Here is a 17,786-nt window from a genome sequence, read left to right as displayed (position 1 = left end):
AATTTCATTTTTGATATAAATTAGTATCTTCTACTTTTTGGGGTTTGAAAGAAATAAGCACTCACTAGATAAACAAAATATGCCCATTTTGTTGTATAAAATGGTATTCTTTCAATTTCAAATTTCAAGGTTTTTATTTTGTTATGTTTTACAAAGGATAAACATTGTGTCACTTTAATATACTCAATAGATAAGAAAAAATAATTTGTAAGTAGCATTAGTCAACACAATTGAAGACACTCAGCAGTTTGACAGAGTTTTTTGTTCTGTCCTGCCCAAAACAGTACCAAAATGATTTAAAGAAAATTTTCTGAAGAAATAAACCAGAAAAGCTTAGGACTACCGGAGGGTGAGGGATCAACTGAACAAAAATGAGGTCCTCTTGGTTCCCCTCTCCCATTCTGTTTCCAGAACACCGGATTTCACATTGACCTTCCTCCAAACTGCCCACCTCCAAAGGCAAGAAAATCAAAGATTCTTCTCTGGAGAAACAAAATCTCTCTTTAGAGACTGATATTTGAAGAGCTTCTAATAAACAAATTGGATCATTAGGGATCACCAAAAATGGCAATCACCAGTGACAAGTGGAGATTACATACTCAGAGCTTCCAATTAGCATGTTGATATTTTATTCTTAATTTAAAACATGAAGCCTGAATGCTCATTTGAGGAATTTACTTTTTTTGAGAGAGAAGAGAGAGAGAGAGAGAGAGAGAGAGAGCGCGCACAGGGAAGAGGGGAAGAGGGAGAGAGAGAATCCCAAGCAGGCTCCACACTCAGTTCAGAGCCCAATGCAGGGCTTGGTCCCAGGACCTGAGCCTGAGCCGAAAGCAAGAGTTGGGTGCTCAACAGACTGAACCACTAATGTGTCCTTTATTTGAAGAATTTGGAGGAAACAGAAAAAAATTTAACAATCCTAGCATTGATATCCTCAGAGAGATGAGAAGGCATTGTATTCAACATATGAACAGGGTGTTATAAAACAGCAACACTGGCACTCTTAGAAATTAAAGCAGGATAGGCTAAGTAAGAATTCAAGAGTTGATGACAAAGTCAAGGAAATTACCAGGAAATACATTAAACAGACAAAAATGAAAGCTAAGAGAGAAAAGAAAACTAGAGGATTAATCTGTGAGGGTCTAGCATCCAAAAAACTTAAGTTCAGAAATGCGGAATAGGGTCAATGGTTGGCAGGGAATTATAAAAAGAGACATTCAAGAAAAATTCCCATCTTGAAGGACATGAATCTCCTGATTGAAAGGATTCATTGAAATGAAATGCCCACTTCAATGATCACAACAACAAAACACCTACACTAAGACACAACATCATAGAATTTCAGAATATCAGAAATTAAGGGGAAAAAAAAGATCTTGAACACTTCTAGGGGAGAAAATAGATCACAAACACAGGAATGGGAACCAGAAAGTTACAGACTTCTTAACAGCAAAGCTGAATGCTAGAAGACATTAGACAATGCCCTCACAGACTTTAAAAAAAAAAAAAAAATGGGGCGCTTGGGTAGCTCAGTCGGTTGAGCATCCGATTTCAGTTCAGGTCATGATCTCACAGCTCGGAGTTTGAGCCCGACATAGGGCTCTGTGCTGACAGCTCGGAGCCTGGAGCCTGCTTCAAATTCTTTGTCTCTCTCTCTTTCTCTCTGCCCCTAACCCACTCAAATTCTGTCTCTGTCTCTCTCAAAAATAAATAAACTTAAAAAAAAATGACTTTTCAATCTGGAATTCTAAATCTAGCCAAACTGTCATGAGTAAGAATAGACTAAAGACATTCTCAGACCTGTGGAGTTTAATATTGGAGGATATGCTTTAGCACGATGAGGGAGTAAGTCAAGTAAAGGAAATAATTTGAATACAAGAGAAAGGGATTCAATATTGAAGGAATTCCTGAGAATGGCTATGTACTAGGCTTAGAAAGCAAGCTGTCTAGACTGCAGGGGAAAAAATGTAAAGGTGAGAGAGGTTTAACAACTGTGTTTGGGCATCTGGATAGCTTATATATGGGCTTGAGAAATAATTGTAATATATAGAGAAATCACCATTAGGTCCATAAAAAGCTAAACAAAAAGCAAGACAATCATTAACCCCAGAAATATAAAGAAAGAAAGAAAACTTTAATAACAGTAGCACTTGGATGAGCATCAAACAATCTGACAATATCTGATTTAAGATTTAACCGAAAACTGTGATGTAACAATGTTATGAGCAAAGGAAAAGCAGGGGAAAGAGAGGTTTTAAGAGTATTCAATTCTTTAGAAAGAATATCAACAGTTAATGTGTAAAACAGGTAAATTATGAAATAGTAACATAAGAATATTATTTAGAAATATGGAGGCAAGTACCAGAAAAATTAGTTCAAACTGTTGAAAGCTCCCTGTTGAAGGTTGGTAGGAGATAAGTAGAGGACTACTATATTCCATTATAAACTTTATATTACCATTTAATTTTTTAAATTAATCTTTATAGCTTTTCTGATATAATTCATATACCATACAAATCACCCAGTTAAGTGTACGATTCGGTGGTTTTTTAGAATATTCACAGAATTGTCTACCATCACCATGGTTTTAGAATATTTTCATCCTTCCAAAAAGAAACCTAATACCCATTAGCAGTCACTCCCCATTTCCCCCCAAATTCCTTTGTAGTTGTTTCAATTCCCTACTTTCTTTTGTGTATATACCCAGAAGTGGAATTGCTGGATCAAATAGCAAACCTGTATTTAATTTTTAGAAGAACCAAAATACTGTTTCCACAGTGGCTGTACCATTTTATATTTCTATCAGCAATGCACAGGGGTTCCAATTTCTCCACATCTATGACAACACTTATTTTCTTTTTCTTTTTCTTTTTTTTTTTTTTTTAGAGAGACAGAGAGAGCGAGAGAGAGCATAGCTCAGAGAGGGGAAGAGGGAAAGCGAGAGAATCTTAAGCAGGCTCCATACTTAGGATGGAGCCCCACACGGGGCTTGATCCCATGATCCCAGGATCATGACCTGAGCCGAAATCAAGAGTCAGACACTCAACCTACTGAGCCCCTAAATAATAACCATCCTAATAACTGTGAAGTGGCTCTCACTGTGGTTTTGATTTGTGCTTTTCTAACAATCAATAATGTTGAGCATCTTTCCATGTGCTTACTGGCCATTTGTTTATCTTCTCTGGTGAAATGTCTATTCAAGTCCTTTGACCATTTTTATTTTGTTATTTTATTGTATTTTTTTTTCGCTAAGTTTATTTTCAGAAAGAGAGGGAGGGAGAAAGGGTGTACACGAGTGGGGGAAGGGGGGGGGGAGAGAAAGAGAATCCCAAGTAGGGATTCTATGTGGGACTTGAACTAACAAACCCTGAGATTATGACCTGAGCTGAAATCAACAGTTGGATGCTTAACTGACTGAGCCACCCAGGTGCCCCTGCCCATTTTTAAAATCAGATTGTTTTATGTTGTGGAGTTTTAGGAGTTTCTTATATATTCTAGATTTTAACTGTTTTATCATATATGTAATTTGCAATTATTTTCTGCCATTCTGTTATTCTGTTAATAATGTCCACTGGTGCATAAGTTTCTAATTTTGATAAAGTTCAATTTATTTTTCATTTTGTTGCCTATATCCCTGGTGTCATATCCAACAAATTACTGCCAAATCCAATGTCATGAAGTTTCCTCAGATGTTTTAAGAGTTTTACAGTTTTAGCTCTTATTTCTAGATCTTTGATCCATTTTGAGTTAATTTCTATATGTGGTGTTAGGTAAGGGTTCAACTTTGTTCTTTTGCATGTGAATATCCAGTTTTCCCAGCTCCATCTGTCTTTTTCTCCTTGAATGGAGAACTGGCACCCTAATGCAAATCATTTGACCATATATGCCAGGACTTATGTCTGGGCTCTATTCTTCCACTGATTGATTATTATGTCTCTCTTTATGCCAGTAATACATTGTTTGGATTACTGTAGCTTTGTTGTAAATTCTGAAATCAGACACTGTGGGTCCTCCAACTTTGTTCTGTTTCAAGATAGCTGTGACTATTCAGGGTTCCATGAGATCACCTATGAAGGTTAGAATGGATTTTCCTATTTCTGTAAAAAAAATATCATTGGGATTTTGATAGGGATTTTACTGAACGTGCGGATCGCTGTGGGTAGTACGGACGTTTTAACTATATTAAGTCTCCCAATCCATGAACACAGAATATCTTTCTATTTATGTCTGCTTTAATTTCTTTCAGCCATGTTTTCTAGTTTTCAGTGCACAAGTCTTCCACCTCCTTGGCTAACATGATTCCTAAGTATTTTATTTGACTGATATATTGTAAATGGAATTATTCTCTTTTTTCACTTCATTATTAGCATATAGAAAAGTGCCATTTGATTATTAAATAAGACCCACATATTCTATTGATAAAGGTATATGAATCAAAAGGAAGAGATATATATTGCAATACTCCAGAGCTCAAAATTAATCAGAATGGAGATAAACTGCATTTAAACATTTTACATTATTCCAACAACTAGATTCTGCACTTCAAATTTAAAAACGTTGACATTTCATACTGTTCATTATACTGTACAAGACTGAAGGTAAATTTCCACATATCTTCCTATCAACCTGCAATTTTCTTATTGCAGAGTTGGTTTTAGTCTAAAAAAAAATCATACCCTGTTACTTATTCAACCAGAGATGGGAAATCTCAACAGAGAATAATCTTTTGCAGCTGATTTCCTATACTCTCTTTTTCACATATATAGGTTGCCAGATTCTGAAAGTATTCTTGCTAAGCCAAAATCTACATCTGGAGATGTCTGAGTGAGGTTCTGCAGTTCAACCTGGACTGGGAGGGTGAACGGTAAGAATTTAATGGATTGTTTTAATTCTTTCGGTTCTGCTATTCTAAGATCATAGTAACTGAAGATGTCAGAAGATGTTTGGAAAGTTCAGAGTTACATAGAAAACGACACTATCAACAACAAAACAAAAACAGCAAAATGAAAACTTTGGCTCAATAATTATATTATATCTAGCCAAAGTGGCTCTGCTATAAGCCTAAGAATGTGCAATCTGAATGAGGTAAAATGCTAAGTTGTAAAACTTACTTTTATTTATTTTGAAGTTTATTTATTTGAAGAGAGCAGGAAAGGGGCAGAGAGAGAAAGAGAGGGAGAGAGAGAGAGAGGGAGCGAGGCAGAGAGAGAAAGAGAGAGAGGGAGGAAGGGAAAGACAGAAAGAGGGAAGGAGGGAGGGAGGGAGAGAGAATTCCAAGGAGACTCCGTGTTGTCAGTGCAGAGCCTGACATGGGGCTTAAACCCATGAACCGTGAGATCATGACCTGAGCTGAAATCAAGAGTAAATGCTTAACCAACTGGACCACCCAGGCACCCCATATAATTTACTTTTAGAATTCGAATTATCTACACAAATTCTAGATCTCTAGAACTCCAGAAAAGAATGAATTTGTGAGACTTCTTTCCTTCCATGTGTCTATCAATCAAATACTTATCGAATTGCTATTACATTCCAAACACTACGGTAGGCACGGAGGACACAGAAATGAAAAATCAATATTCAATCCCTGCTTTCAAAGATCTCACCATCTAGGGTGGTAAAACACAATGTGTGAGGTGGACGTGAGGGATGTCAGAGGTGGGCTAGTGAGGAAGATGTCAGGAAGGGAAGAGGTAACCCCTGAGTTGAATCTTAAGGACGAATAGAAATTAGAAATTATCTACACATGTTAAGTACTGTGCCAGGTGTTCAGGCTACAAAGATTGATCAGAGAATGTCTACACATAGGTCAGTAGGTGAAAAAAGCCATACAAAAACTATTTACAACACAAGGTTAAGTATTACGAGACAGACAGGTTAAAAGAACAGAGAAGAACAAACGCTATGGGGCAGGGGAACATGGCACAGGAGGCAGCACACAAAAGCTGCTACCTGAACTGAATCATGAAGGGTTTCCAGATAATCAACAGACCACCACAGGGTAAGTATTGGAACAAAAGGTACCAAAGTGCAACGTGAAAGCGTCTAGCATGATTAGGAATCTGCACATGGCTTAGTTAGGCTGGAACTGAAATACAGGCTATGGACTACAGAGGGAGAGGGAAATACAGTAAGAAAAGGAGAAGAAACCATGTCACAAATGAAGAAGATGCTGGTGTTCTTATATGGTTACTACCCTTCATATTTCTTTTTTTGTGAAAAACTGCTTATTTTTCTTTTTGAATGTTAAGAATTCTTCTCATTCATCTGTGAGAACACTGTATACACTAAAACATAGTAACTCTGGCATTGCAAATACTGTTTTTTAAACTTTAGTTTTAAGTGTTTTCATCTTTAATTTACTGAAGTTTGATATACTCAAATTCATTGCTTTTTCTTTTCTAATTGATACCACTGTTTTTATGTTGGGAAAATCCAGTTGGATGGTTACTGCAAGAAATATAAAAGGACCAAAGCAAGGTCAAAATGCAGGGAGTGGGGAGAACTAAGGTAGATTCAGGATATATTTAGGAGATAGGACTAATAGTATTTAAGAGGAGAGAAACTCAGAGAAAAAGTCCCTAACTAGAAGTCAGGATGCCTCAGAGGACAACTTCTCAAGAAAAGAGCCTGAGTCAGTTGAAAACACAGAAGGAATTCTAGAAAATTACAGACAAGCTTCAAGGGAGACAAAGTCCAAAAGTCATCAACAGAACATTCCACATTTGCTCTCTTAGAATTATTGATTCTAGTTTCTACAGATCTATAAAATCCTGAGTTTCCTCTTTCTTAAGTTCATAAGAAAGTAAGTTTTAAACTTTGATGGCTTCATTAAAATGTCAATTACCGAACTAAATTCCATTCTAATTCCACTGGATTCAAATGACACACATTCACTTTCCAAGTGACTCCCCTCACCCCTCAAATAAACTCCTAAGGTTTCCCTTTAGTAAATCTACTTTTTGCTCTAAATTCTATGGCCAGAAAGATTAACTTAATAAAACAAATTAAAAGAACACCTTCTGGTTGTTTCAACGTCTACTTTTTTTGGCTTTTATGTATCTATTTTTAAAGTTTATTTATTTATTTTGAGAGAGAGAGAGAGAGAGAGAGAGAGAGAGATAGCATGAGTGGGGGAGGGGCAGAGAGAGGGAGAGACAGAGAATCCCAAGTAGACTCCATACTGCCAGTGCAGAGTCAGATGTGGGGCTTGAACCCACAAACCCCAAGGTCATGACCCACGCTGAAATCAAGGGTTGGATGCTCGACTAACTGAGCCACCCAGGTGCGCCTACATTTTTGGCTTTCGAAATCATGTTGGTCTGATGTTGGCATAAGCTTTTGGACATATTCACAAAATTGATGAGAAAAACAGCGAATAAAACACAGTTATCTAGTTTTATTAACTCACACGTAGAAGTAAAATAATCTAAATTCACTTTGGCTGTAGAAAACAGATTACTCACCTGCGACCACATTCTGAATATTTACCAATATTTTTTAATATTAAGGCAGCTGTTAGTCGGATGTGTTTAGTTATTGGTCCCTCTTTTTCATCCTTAAAAAGAAAGGAAAAGAAAAGAATAAAGATCTAAATCATACAGTGCTCACACCTTTACAGATAAGGCTTTCAAGGTTTGCTTACTGTAAAATCTCGAAAGACAAGGTTTCTTGATCCTCTCCTAAGGGCCATAAGGGCAGCACTGGGATGATTCACAATGGCCTTTTGTGCTCTAGGAGTTGAGCTTGTGCCCCCTACAGCAGGCTGCCTACATTGAGGAGAGAGACAGAGATTGTTAACATGATGCTGCAGACAGACTGACAAGGATGACCAACCTGCCAACCCCCTCAGGTGGTTACTTTGAAACCAGATACCAGATAAACACACGCTCCAATGGCCCAGCGTTAACTTTGTTTACTTTGTGTCAGCCGAGGCAAAGGGGCTCTTAGTATCAGGGTGAGGTTTCCAATCTTTTATTTTCCAATCTATCAATTTTAAAGCTAACAACAGATGTTCTAGTGTAGTCCATCTTTAAAGTTACTGTGCTGGTAAACAAGCAATCAAAATCAATACAACACAGTATCAGAGCTATGGAGTTCAGATTTTGAATGTAATTTGAAGATTTTAACAGAAAAGAAAATAGTCTACAATTTGAGTTGCAAGTTATTTTTGCTAAACAGTACTTAAGAGTACAATGATATCACCTAAGAATGTGTTGGTACAGGTATAGGTCATCCAGGAAAAGAGAACCTTATGGTAGTAAAAGGAATTACGCTAAACACCACGTTTTCACACTAGTACTTTGTTTCATCATTATCTGATTATTTCAATCAATCCTTTCAATTTATTTCTACTGTCCTTTATGAAAGATAGAGAATGGAGGGACTGCAGAGATAGGTTTTACATAAAAGATTCAAATTATGCTAGATTTCCTTGGCCAAGCAGAAAAATTGCATCACTATCTGTTGCATTCTTGTGAGGCAATGGTGGAAAGAACAATGGACTCTCACATGAGGAAACCCCGTCTATTTCTGACCCTGTAACTATATGTGCGACTTTGAAAATTTCAGTTTGCCCCTCTGTGCTTCAGGTTTCATTCACATCTGTAGTATGGGTCTATTTCTGGCACTTCTACTTTTTTTTTAATTAATTAATTTTTGAAAGAGAGACAGAGGGCCAGTGAGAGAGAGCAGGGCAAGGGCAGAGAGAGAGGGAGAGAGAATCCCAAGCAGGCTCCGCACTGTCAGCGCAGAGCCCGAAGTGGGGCTCAATCTCATGAACTGCAAAATCATGACCTGAGCTGAAATCAAGAGTCGGGTACTTAACCAACTGAGCCATCCAGATGCCCCTTATCTTCACATTTTTGAAAGTTAAACATATGATTTAGGTTACAGAATCTATAACTAAAGGACTCAGTTAGAAACAGAATAGGAGATAAATACTATGTAAATTTAATAAGGATCTTATGGGGATCTATAACCAACTAGAACTTGACCACATGCATTACAAGTATGTGTTCATGAAATAACAGGTAAATGAATAACAACCATATAGTAAGTGTGATATGTATACTCTTACATACAATCTTCACATGACACCCTGGTCTCCCCTGAGAGAAGTTGTAAGAAGAAATCTCTTTGCCATTATCAAATACATATTCAACTATTTTCTCAAAGGACAAAGAACCATACATACATTTCCAGTTTACAAAGCATTTCTCAACTATCACCTGTCACTACTTCTCATGACTTGTCTACAAATTCGAATCAAAACATTACAGTTACAAATTATTAACAGAGCATGCAGTCTAGCCAATATGAAAAGTGATGTTTAGAGAATTTAAGCAATTGGGACAGGGTCCAGGGCTGGGTCACGGCAGAGCTCAACCTAGAACCTAGGTTTCTGGTCTCCTAATGCATAAGGTTGTCTTTCATTGTTACTCTGTTTTGCCTAGTTCTCCTGCTTTTTCCTTTTGCATGTACAAGAGGAAGTAAACTCATGGTCCTTACTTGGTAGAAGATTTTTGACTTCCTGCTTGTCCTGGTTCATCTTGTTTTAATCCTGCAAGCAGGGCATCTTTTGAACAGTGCTTATCCTTTTTGAGAAAGAGGAAGTAAAAGGATACGCATCAAGATCTTTAATAAACCAGAGGAGTTACTGACCAAATAGTATTAGGAAGAAAGTATACCTGTAAGTGGGTAATAAAAGAAAACCTCTGTCGCTGAAAAGGCTCACAACCTTCCCAAAGACATTGCCCTGGATATACATCTTTTCCTCCATGTTCAGTTGCTGCATGGTAGAAAACCTGTGAGGGTGTCTGAAACCACCTACAAAAAATAAAATTGGTAGAAATTTTCTGACATTTGGATACATCTTTTGTAAATTAGAAAACTTGCTCTACTAATACAAAAGCCCAAGATCAATATACAGCAATACTAAACAAAATAGTATAGGCAAATCTCACATTCAGTTCATTTCAAAGAGTATTTTTAAACGATTTTGAAAATTTTGCTGTTTACATTTCTAAATCAAATCATTCAACTATACTGAAGACTTTTGGTAATTTGTTTTAAGTTTAATAGGCCTCATTTGCAAATCCCTACCTTCAATGCAAGTCAGCTAAGAATCTCTTTAAAAAAAGTATCACTTTAAAAACAAAACAGAGAAATTATTTTACAAACAAATACCATACTCTGTTATACCTTTAGAAACTGTTTAAGCATTTACTAGATTTCGTATTACATATAATAAACTCCAGCATATTAGTTCTAACAATGTAAATGCTACAAATTTTGTTAAGTCTGGCTTTTTAGTTGAATTCACATTTTGTTTGTCCATCTCTCATTTCTCCAACATTATACTCACTCACATATCTGGGGGCTTAACAATACAAATGTCTGAGTGGGTAAGTGGCCAAGGACACAAACCTGAAGAAAGTCAGATACTATTTTCCTTTACTAATTAGAATACATGGCAATGAAAAGAGAATACTGGAATCCAGACAGCAAAGAATACATAAAAGCCTTCTATTGCTAATTAGTAACTCAAATATCTGCATAATGAATATCTTTAAAGTTTATGGCAGAGCTGTCTCAAGACTTGATTTTTTACGCATGTCATAAAAGTATGTCTATATATAAACTGGTTTTTAATGTGCAGTATTTATACAATATTTCAAATCAGTAATCCTTCAGGAGATGACAGACATTTTAAAATAAATAAATTTGAATTAAGAGTAATTAAATATTGAATTATAAAAGACAATGTCAAAAATCATCATATCATTCATATTCATTTATATGAATATGTTCCAAAAGTTTATTGTGAAGCTGTAATGGCTTAGAAAAATTAATATTGTTAAAATATCCATACTACCCAAAGCAATCTACAAATTGAATGCAATCCTATCAAAATTCCAATGACATTTCCTGCAGAAATAGAACAATCTTAAAATTTATATGGAAACACAAAAGATTCAGAATAGCTAAAGAATCTTGAGAAAGAACAACAAAACTGGAGGCATCACACTCTCTGACTTAAAACTATATTATAAAGCTACAGTAATGAAAACAGTATGGTATTGGCATAAAAACAGACACACAGATCAATGGAACAAAATAAAGAGACCAGAAGTAAACCCATACATATATGGCTGATTAATTTATGACAAAAGAGCCAAGGATATACAATGGGGGAAAGGACTGTCTCTTCAATAAATGGTTTTCGGAAAACTGGACAGCCACATGCAAAAGAATGAAACTGAACCACTATCTTACACCACACACAAAAATTAACTCAAAATGGATCAAAGACTTGAATGTAAGACCTGAAACTATAAAACTCCTAGGAGAAAACATAGGTGGTAAGCTCTTTGATATCAGTCTTGGCAATGATTTTTTTGGATTTGATACTGACAGCAAAGGCAACAAAAAGCAAAACTTAGTAAGTGGGACTACATCAAACTAAAAGCTTCTGCACAACAAAGGAAAGGCAACTTATTTAATAGGTGAAAGTATGTGCAAATCATATATCTAATAGGGGATTAATATCTAAAATATATGAAGAACTCATGCAACTCAATAGTGAAAAATAACCCAATTAAAAACTGGTATAGGATCTTGGGGCACCTGGGTGGCTCAGTTGGCTGAGTGTCTGACTCCTGATTTCAGCTCAGGTCAATGATCCCAGGGTCATGGATTGAGCCCTGCATCGGGCTCTGTGCTGAGCTTGGAGCCTACTTAAGATTCATTCTCTCTCTCCCTCTGCTCTTTCCCTGCTTGGCAGGTGCGCGCTCTCTCTCTCTCTCTCTCTCTCTCTCTCTCTCTCTCTCTCTCAAATAATAATTTAAAAAAACTGGTAGAGGATCTGAATAAATATTTTTCCAGAGAAGATAAATGGATGGCCAACAGGTACACAAAAGGGGCTCAACACCACTAATTGTTATGGAAGTGCAAATCAAAACCACAATGAGATTTCACCTCACAGGCCTGTCAGAATGTCTAGTATAAGGTAAGAAAAAAAAAATACAAAACATTGACAAGTGTTGGTGATGGTGCAGAGAAAAGGGAATGTTCATGCACTGTTGGTAGGAATGCAAAATGGTGCAGCCATTATGGAAAACAGTATGAAGGTTCCTCAACAAATTAAAAATATAATGACCATATGATCCAGTAGTCCTACTTCTGGGTATTTATCTGAAGAAAATGAAAACACTAATTAGGAAAGATATACACATCCCTATATTCATTGCAGTATTATTTATAAAAGCAAAGACATGGAAGCAACCTAAGTGTCCACTGACAGATGAATGGATAAAAAAGGTGGTGGTGTACATATATGCAATGAAATATTACTCTGCCATGAAAAAGAACAAAATCTTGCCATCTGCGACAACATGGATGGACCTAGAGGGTATTAGATCAAGTGAAATAAGTCAGAGACAGCCAAATACTGTATGATCTCACTTATACATGGTATCTTAAAAAAACCCAACTAAGCTCATAGACAAGGAGAACAGACTGGTGGTTGTCAGGGGTGGGGGATGATGGGTGGGCAAAATGGGTGAAGGGAACAAAAGATACAAACTTCTAGTTATAAAATTAGTCATGGGATATAACAAAAAAGAAGAGCTTATTGTGAAACTGAAGTTAGTAAGTACATTTTCACTTTTGGAAGTTCTTTTAATTTTTAGTACTCACAATATGACTGGAGATCTAATGATTGTCACCAGGAGGCATTTCTTATTGTGTTTTTAAGATTTTACCTAAATATTATAAATTATTAATGGAAAAGTAAAGGTGTTTGTGCAAGCGCATGTGCACACACACATACACCCAAATCCAAATGTACTGTTACTAGTCACTAGTCAAAATGATACCTGTATTGAAACTATTCTGTAGTACACTAAATTTTTACAATACACAAAATTGATGAATTTACCAGTCACCAGCAAAAGGGATAAAGTTAGTGCTTCTTGAAACCAACTTAAATTACTAACTATATAAAACTGTGTATATATACAGTTTAAAGATTACAGGGAGTTTCAAGTGTTCATCACTTTCCCTGCCCAGCACAGAGTCTATTATTTCCCTCTTATCTACTACCTTTCCCCTCAGTCTATTTTCTATTTATGCGACTACTCCAGTCATACAAACCACTCACTGATAATGGTACAAGGTGAAGTTCTAGTATAACTATGAATGGAGTTGGCTGCAGTGATCATGTAAGGGCGGAAAGGAGTTAAGTTTTCCAAATATGCTCGTAAATGGAATATCTGGATTTCTAAAGCTTAAATGTAACTTCAATGTAAAACAGATACTGAATTTTCCGAATCTTATGGATTTTTCTGGAATGGGGTAGGGGAGAAGATAAAGGTGGGATGCCACTACTGCTTACTAGCGTGTCTAGAACAATTTTCCTTACTACTACCTTTCCATCAATAACCTACCCTTGCCACCCAAAATAAAAAAAAACATGTTCATTTAAAGAAGCCAGAGAAATCGAAGAGTATCCAAACAAAAATAAAAATTCCCCGTGACTTAATTACCCAGACTGCTAATATTTTGGCATATTTCCTTTAAGCTTACACCCTCCTCCATGTGTGTTTTTACATGAAGCTGGGACTGTTACTTGGAAAATTTTATGTACTGCTGTCACAGTATGGCTATATGGTGTATTTATATGAATTCAAAGAATGCTTTTCACTAAGACATTTTACTATTATCTGACACGTGCAATGTGAATGGCACTCCCCTCCCCCTGGCCCCCTGATGTGCACAACCACGTGGAAGCACTGGGCAAGCAACATTTCTGAAACGCATTCTACTTACTGGTAATCTTCCTTTCAGGGTGGTCATGAGGCTTAAATCTGATGATCCACGTAAAGTCATTTGGCAAATATTAGGCCAACAATAAGTGAGAGCTATTATCATGATCACTTGAAGTAGTCACAGCAGTCAGTGATGGCACTAGTGACTCTTGTCTTTTCACCTTGCCCATATGACTCACCTCCTACCCTGAGACCTTGTCCACAACTATTCCAAAACTGCCAAGCCTTGCCCCATAAAGTTTAGTCCACCTCCAAGTTAATGCTCCCAACTAGTAAGTGATTGTCATCATTACTTACGACTCACTTTAATGATTTCTGCTCCTGAAAACATTCCCCACAGAAACTGCTCCAAACCTTTCACCTTTTGTTAAACACTAAACTTCAACCTGATTATTTCAGAGTTTGTCTTCCCCTGCATACTGTGAGTCTGTGAATTCAGGGGTATTACCTTATTGTTATATGTCTGAAGAAAAGGGCAAATTACTGAAATAATTTAAGTTTATTCTAGGAGAACTGCCTTAACTTCTTCTCTATATTAAATTTTCTGTCATTACTCCCACTTCCCCCTTCCCTTGGATCTTGGCCAGAAGTAGCGACTATTTCCAAAGTTAATTCCTTCACCTATATATTGGAATCTGTTATATTCCTTCATAAACTACCTCCTCTTTTGCATCTTCTATCTTTTCCTTTCTACTGAACCCTACACCTTTTTAAAAAAAGTTTATTTATTTATTTTGAGAGAGAGAGCACGCACGTGAGTGGGGAAGGGGCAGAGAGAGACAGCTTAGTGTGGAGCCCCACACAGGGCTCTATCTCACAACTGGAAGATCACGACCTGAGCCACTAACAAGAGTCGGACGCTTAACCAACTAGGCCATCCAGGTGCCCCATTAACCCTATACTTAAGTGTAACAATATATATGCTATTCCAACTAAAACAACAGAAACATTTTCCCTTTGACCTCATTACTTTCACAAAAGATAGGAACTCAATTTACAGTATCTGGCAAAGCAATGCTCAATTTAATTAATATTTAACACATTTATTACTGTAACTACATCTGACAATTTTTTTCACCGTCACTGGCCATTTTTCAAAGATACATATTATTTTCAATTACATCATCAATACAGTATATAATGGCTAGTTCCCTGCTTTACATAAATAACTGCAGTTGAAGCTCAGGATTCATTTTTATTCCTTCATTTAAACCCCCTTCACCAAATTCCTTTTTCTTTTAGCTGTTTGTTTCAGCTGAACAAATTTTGCATAAGGCACTTAGTAGGTCCAAGTTTCCTGATTCCAGCTACCCTAAGCAGCAGCTTCAGGCTAAAACACTTTCAGTCAGGCTCTGTGCTGGCAGCTCAGAGCCTGGAACCTGCTTCAGATTCTGTCTGCCTCTCTCTCTCTCTCAAAAATAAATAAAACATTAAAAAACAAAAAGGCTAAAACACTTTTCACCTGAAAATATAGCCAACCATTACTTTATTGGTGTTATTTATACAATGATTATTACTATCACATTTCCTACCATTAATCAACTTCTTAGGCATCATAAACACATAAGTAAATGAAATAAATAAAGCATATTTTTTCTACTACCTTAAAGATTTTATTATTTAAAAGCCTACAATCTTTTCAGGTTATATATATTAATTATACTTAATACACATGATATTTTAATAATTTACCATATTTAAAAGAACAATTTAGAAACAAACAACAGAGCTAAGATTGTTTCCTTTGTTTTTAAAACATAAATAAAAGGGCTGAAAATAGCACTTTAGTTGAGATATTTTCATTTAAAGTTTTCTTAGTTGCTCAAGTTCTTGGCAGGCTGTTTTTAATGACCAAAAAGGATTCCATGTCCCTCTTAATAGCCCTCCGGCTGGAAAAACATTTAATTTGACTTGAAACATATGGGATATGTATATTTTTAATAGGAAAATTCTAGTTTAAAAGTAAGATGTGCATTTAAATGTTAATAAATGCACATAAATGATAGTACTATACATCAAAAAATCTACACTGCAAGAACAGTTTTTAAAAAAGTTATATTGTTAATTATAAAACAATTAACTTTTACTTCAACCTTTGACATCTGTTATACACAGATAATACTCTATGGCCAAAGAAATACCAAAGGTATACATTATTTTATATTCAAATGAGATTTGGGAACAAGCTGCTAAAATTTGGGGAAAAAAACCCAAACCAACAATGATGCTTGGGAGACTTACCAATTTTATTATATATCCAGTTGTAAAAGTTCAAAATGGAAAAACAAAAAAAGACAACTGACTTTATTATTAAAAGAATCTAATTTATTGCCTTAATAGAGGACTAAAAATTACAAGTGCAAACTGGACAGCCCCAAGCCAGCATGGGTGTTCTTGGAAAATTTCTAAATGCTGTGGTCGCTACAGCACCCTCCACCTCTGCCACAGCCAGTCCAGATTCAAAGCCACAGGTGAGAACAACTGACTGATTGGCCTAAATGCCAAAGGTAATGCAGGAGAAAGCAAGTATTTGGCCTTTTCCTTTCTTTCTTTTCTTTTTTCTTTTTTTGGCTTTTGTAGAGAGAGAGAGAGAGATCCTGCCTTCTAGTAGGACTCAAATTATGGGAAATATCTCAAACATAGGAAGGAAGTTCAGATGGAAGATAACCAAAAGCAATTGTCTTTGTCCCTATCTGCTTTCCTTCTAATAATAATAAACAATAGAGGAAAGGACTTGTTTTTTTTTTTTTTCAACGTTTATTTATTTTTGAGACAGAGAGAGATAGAGCATGAACGGGGGAGGGGCAGAGAGACAGGGAGACACAGAACTGGAAACAGGCTCCAGGCTCTGAGCCATCAGCCCAGAACCTGACGCGGGGCTCGAACTCACGGACCGCGAGATCATGACCTGGCTGAAGTCGGACGCTTAACCAACTGCGCCACCCAGGCGCCCCGTTGTTTTTGCTCTTTGATCCTCTAGCACCAGCTCCTACTAACCTACTGGTCTGTGAAGCAGTCACATATTTTACATGGCAAAGCACAAAATACACTCTCAGAGACCTTGTTTAAATAAGGTCTTTCACTAAAATTTCAAGTAGCATGTGAAAATAGTATGGAAGTGGATATGCACAATTTAGGCATTTCAATAATTATGTTACATTTAATCAACCAAACATAAGCTTGGAGATAAAATAAAAAAATAAAAATGAAATAAAATAAAAACATAAACATAAAAATAATAAAAATGAATAAAAATAAAAATGTGTGTGTATTTGCATGTTTTTAACAAGACAAATAAAGCATACAAATGAATTTGACAATGGATATTCCCCTGGACTCCTTGAAAGATATGGCAGTTTATCACTTCACACTGTTCTTGACAAAGCTACCTAGAGCATAAAGTACCTCCCTACTGAAATTCTGTTTGCTCATTACTTACTCTGTATTAGCTCTATTCAAAAACATTGTCTTATTTGATTTCTATGTCTCTTTGATAAAGGTAAAATTACCCCCACTTTACTGTAGAGAGAGTAAGAAAATCAGTAGTTGCATGAGGCAGGGGCAGGGAGGGGAGGCAGTAAAGAGAGGTGAGCAGATTAAACAAACAAAGCATTTTCAGGGTGGTGACTATTCTGTATAATACTGTAAAGATGAATGTGTGATATTATGCACTGTCAAAATCCACACAACTGTATAGCACAAAGAGTGAATCTAATATAAAAACTATGGATTTTAGCTAATAATAATGTATAAATATTACTCATCAATCATAACATATATAAGATGTTAACACTAGGGGAAACTGTGCAGGGAAGAGGGAATACATGGGGACTCTGCACTATCTGCTTAACTTTTCTATAAACCTAAAACTGCAGTTTATTATTAGCTAAAATCCATAGGTTACGTTAAGATTCAGTCTTTACGCTATACAGTTGTGTGGATTTTGACAATGCATTATGC

The 17,786-nt window shown here is 36.2% G+C and overlaps 1 protein-coding gene and 1 long non-coding RNA gene across 3 annotated transcripts in view; one reads left to right on the top strand and one right to left on the bottom strand.

The window, feature by feature from the left end:
- ARID2 (AT-rich interaction domain 2) overlaps window positions 1–17,786 on the bottom strand; it is a 169,781-nt gene that overhangs the window by 7,828 nt on the left and 144,167 nt on the right. For both annotated transcript variants that reach the window (XM_047064920.1, XM_047064921.1), the window contains 4 exons: window positions 9,687–9,825; window positions 9,508–9,593; window positions 7,643–7,766; window positions 7,464–7,555 (listed from right to left, as the gene is read on the bottom strand). In XM_047064920.1, the coding sequence (XP_046920876.1) occupies window positions 7,464–7,555; window positions 7,643–7,766; window positions 9,508–9,593; window positions 9,687–9,825 (441 nt within the window). The remainder of the gene's footprint in view (window positions 1–7,463; window positions 7,556–7,642; window positions 7,767–9,507; window positions 9,594–9,686; window positions 9,826–17,786) is intronic.
- Window positions 4,406–17,786, top strand: part of LOC124501022 (uncharacterized) — a 40,130-nt gene continuing 26,749 nt past the window's right edge. The window contains exon 1 of the long non-coding RNA XR_006959686.1: window positions 4,406–4,861. This is a non-coding gene — a long non-coding RNA (uncharacterized LOC124501022). The remainder of the gene's footprint in view (window positions 4,862–17,786) is intronic.

This window comes from Lynx rufus, unplaced genomic scaffold (assembly GCF_022079265.1).
Source record: "Lynx rufus isolate CCGP_SWC_20201006 ecotype Redwood Valley unplaced genomic scaffold, mLynRuf1.p SCAF_7, whole genome shotgun sequence".
Lineage (NCBI taxonomy): Eukaryota > Metazoa > Chordata > Mammalia > Carnivora > Felidae > Lynx > Lynx rufus.
Note: the sequence above shows the minus strand (reverse complement) of the source record. Positions and strands in the feature narration are given on the sequence as shown.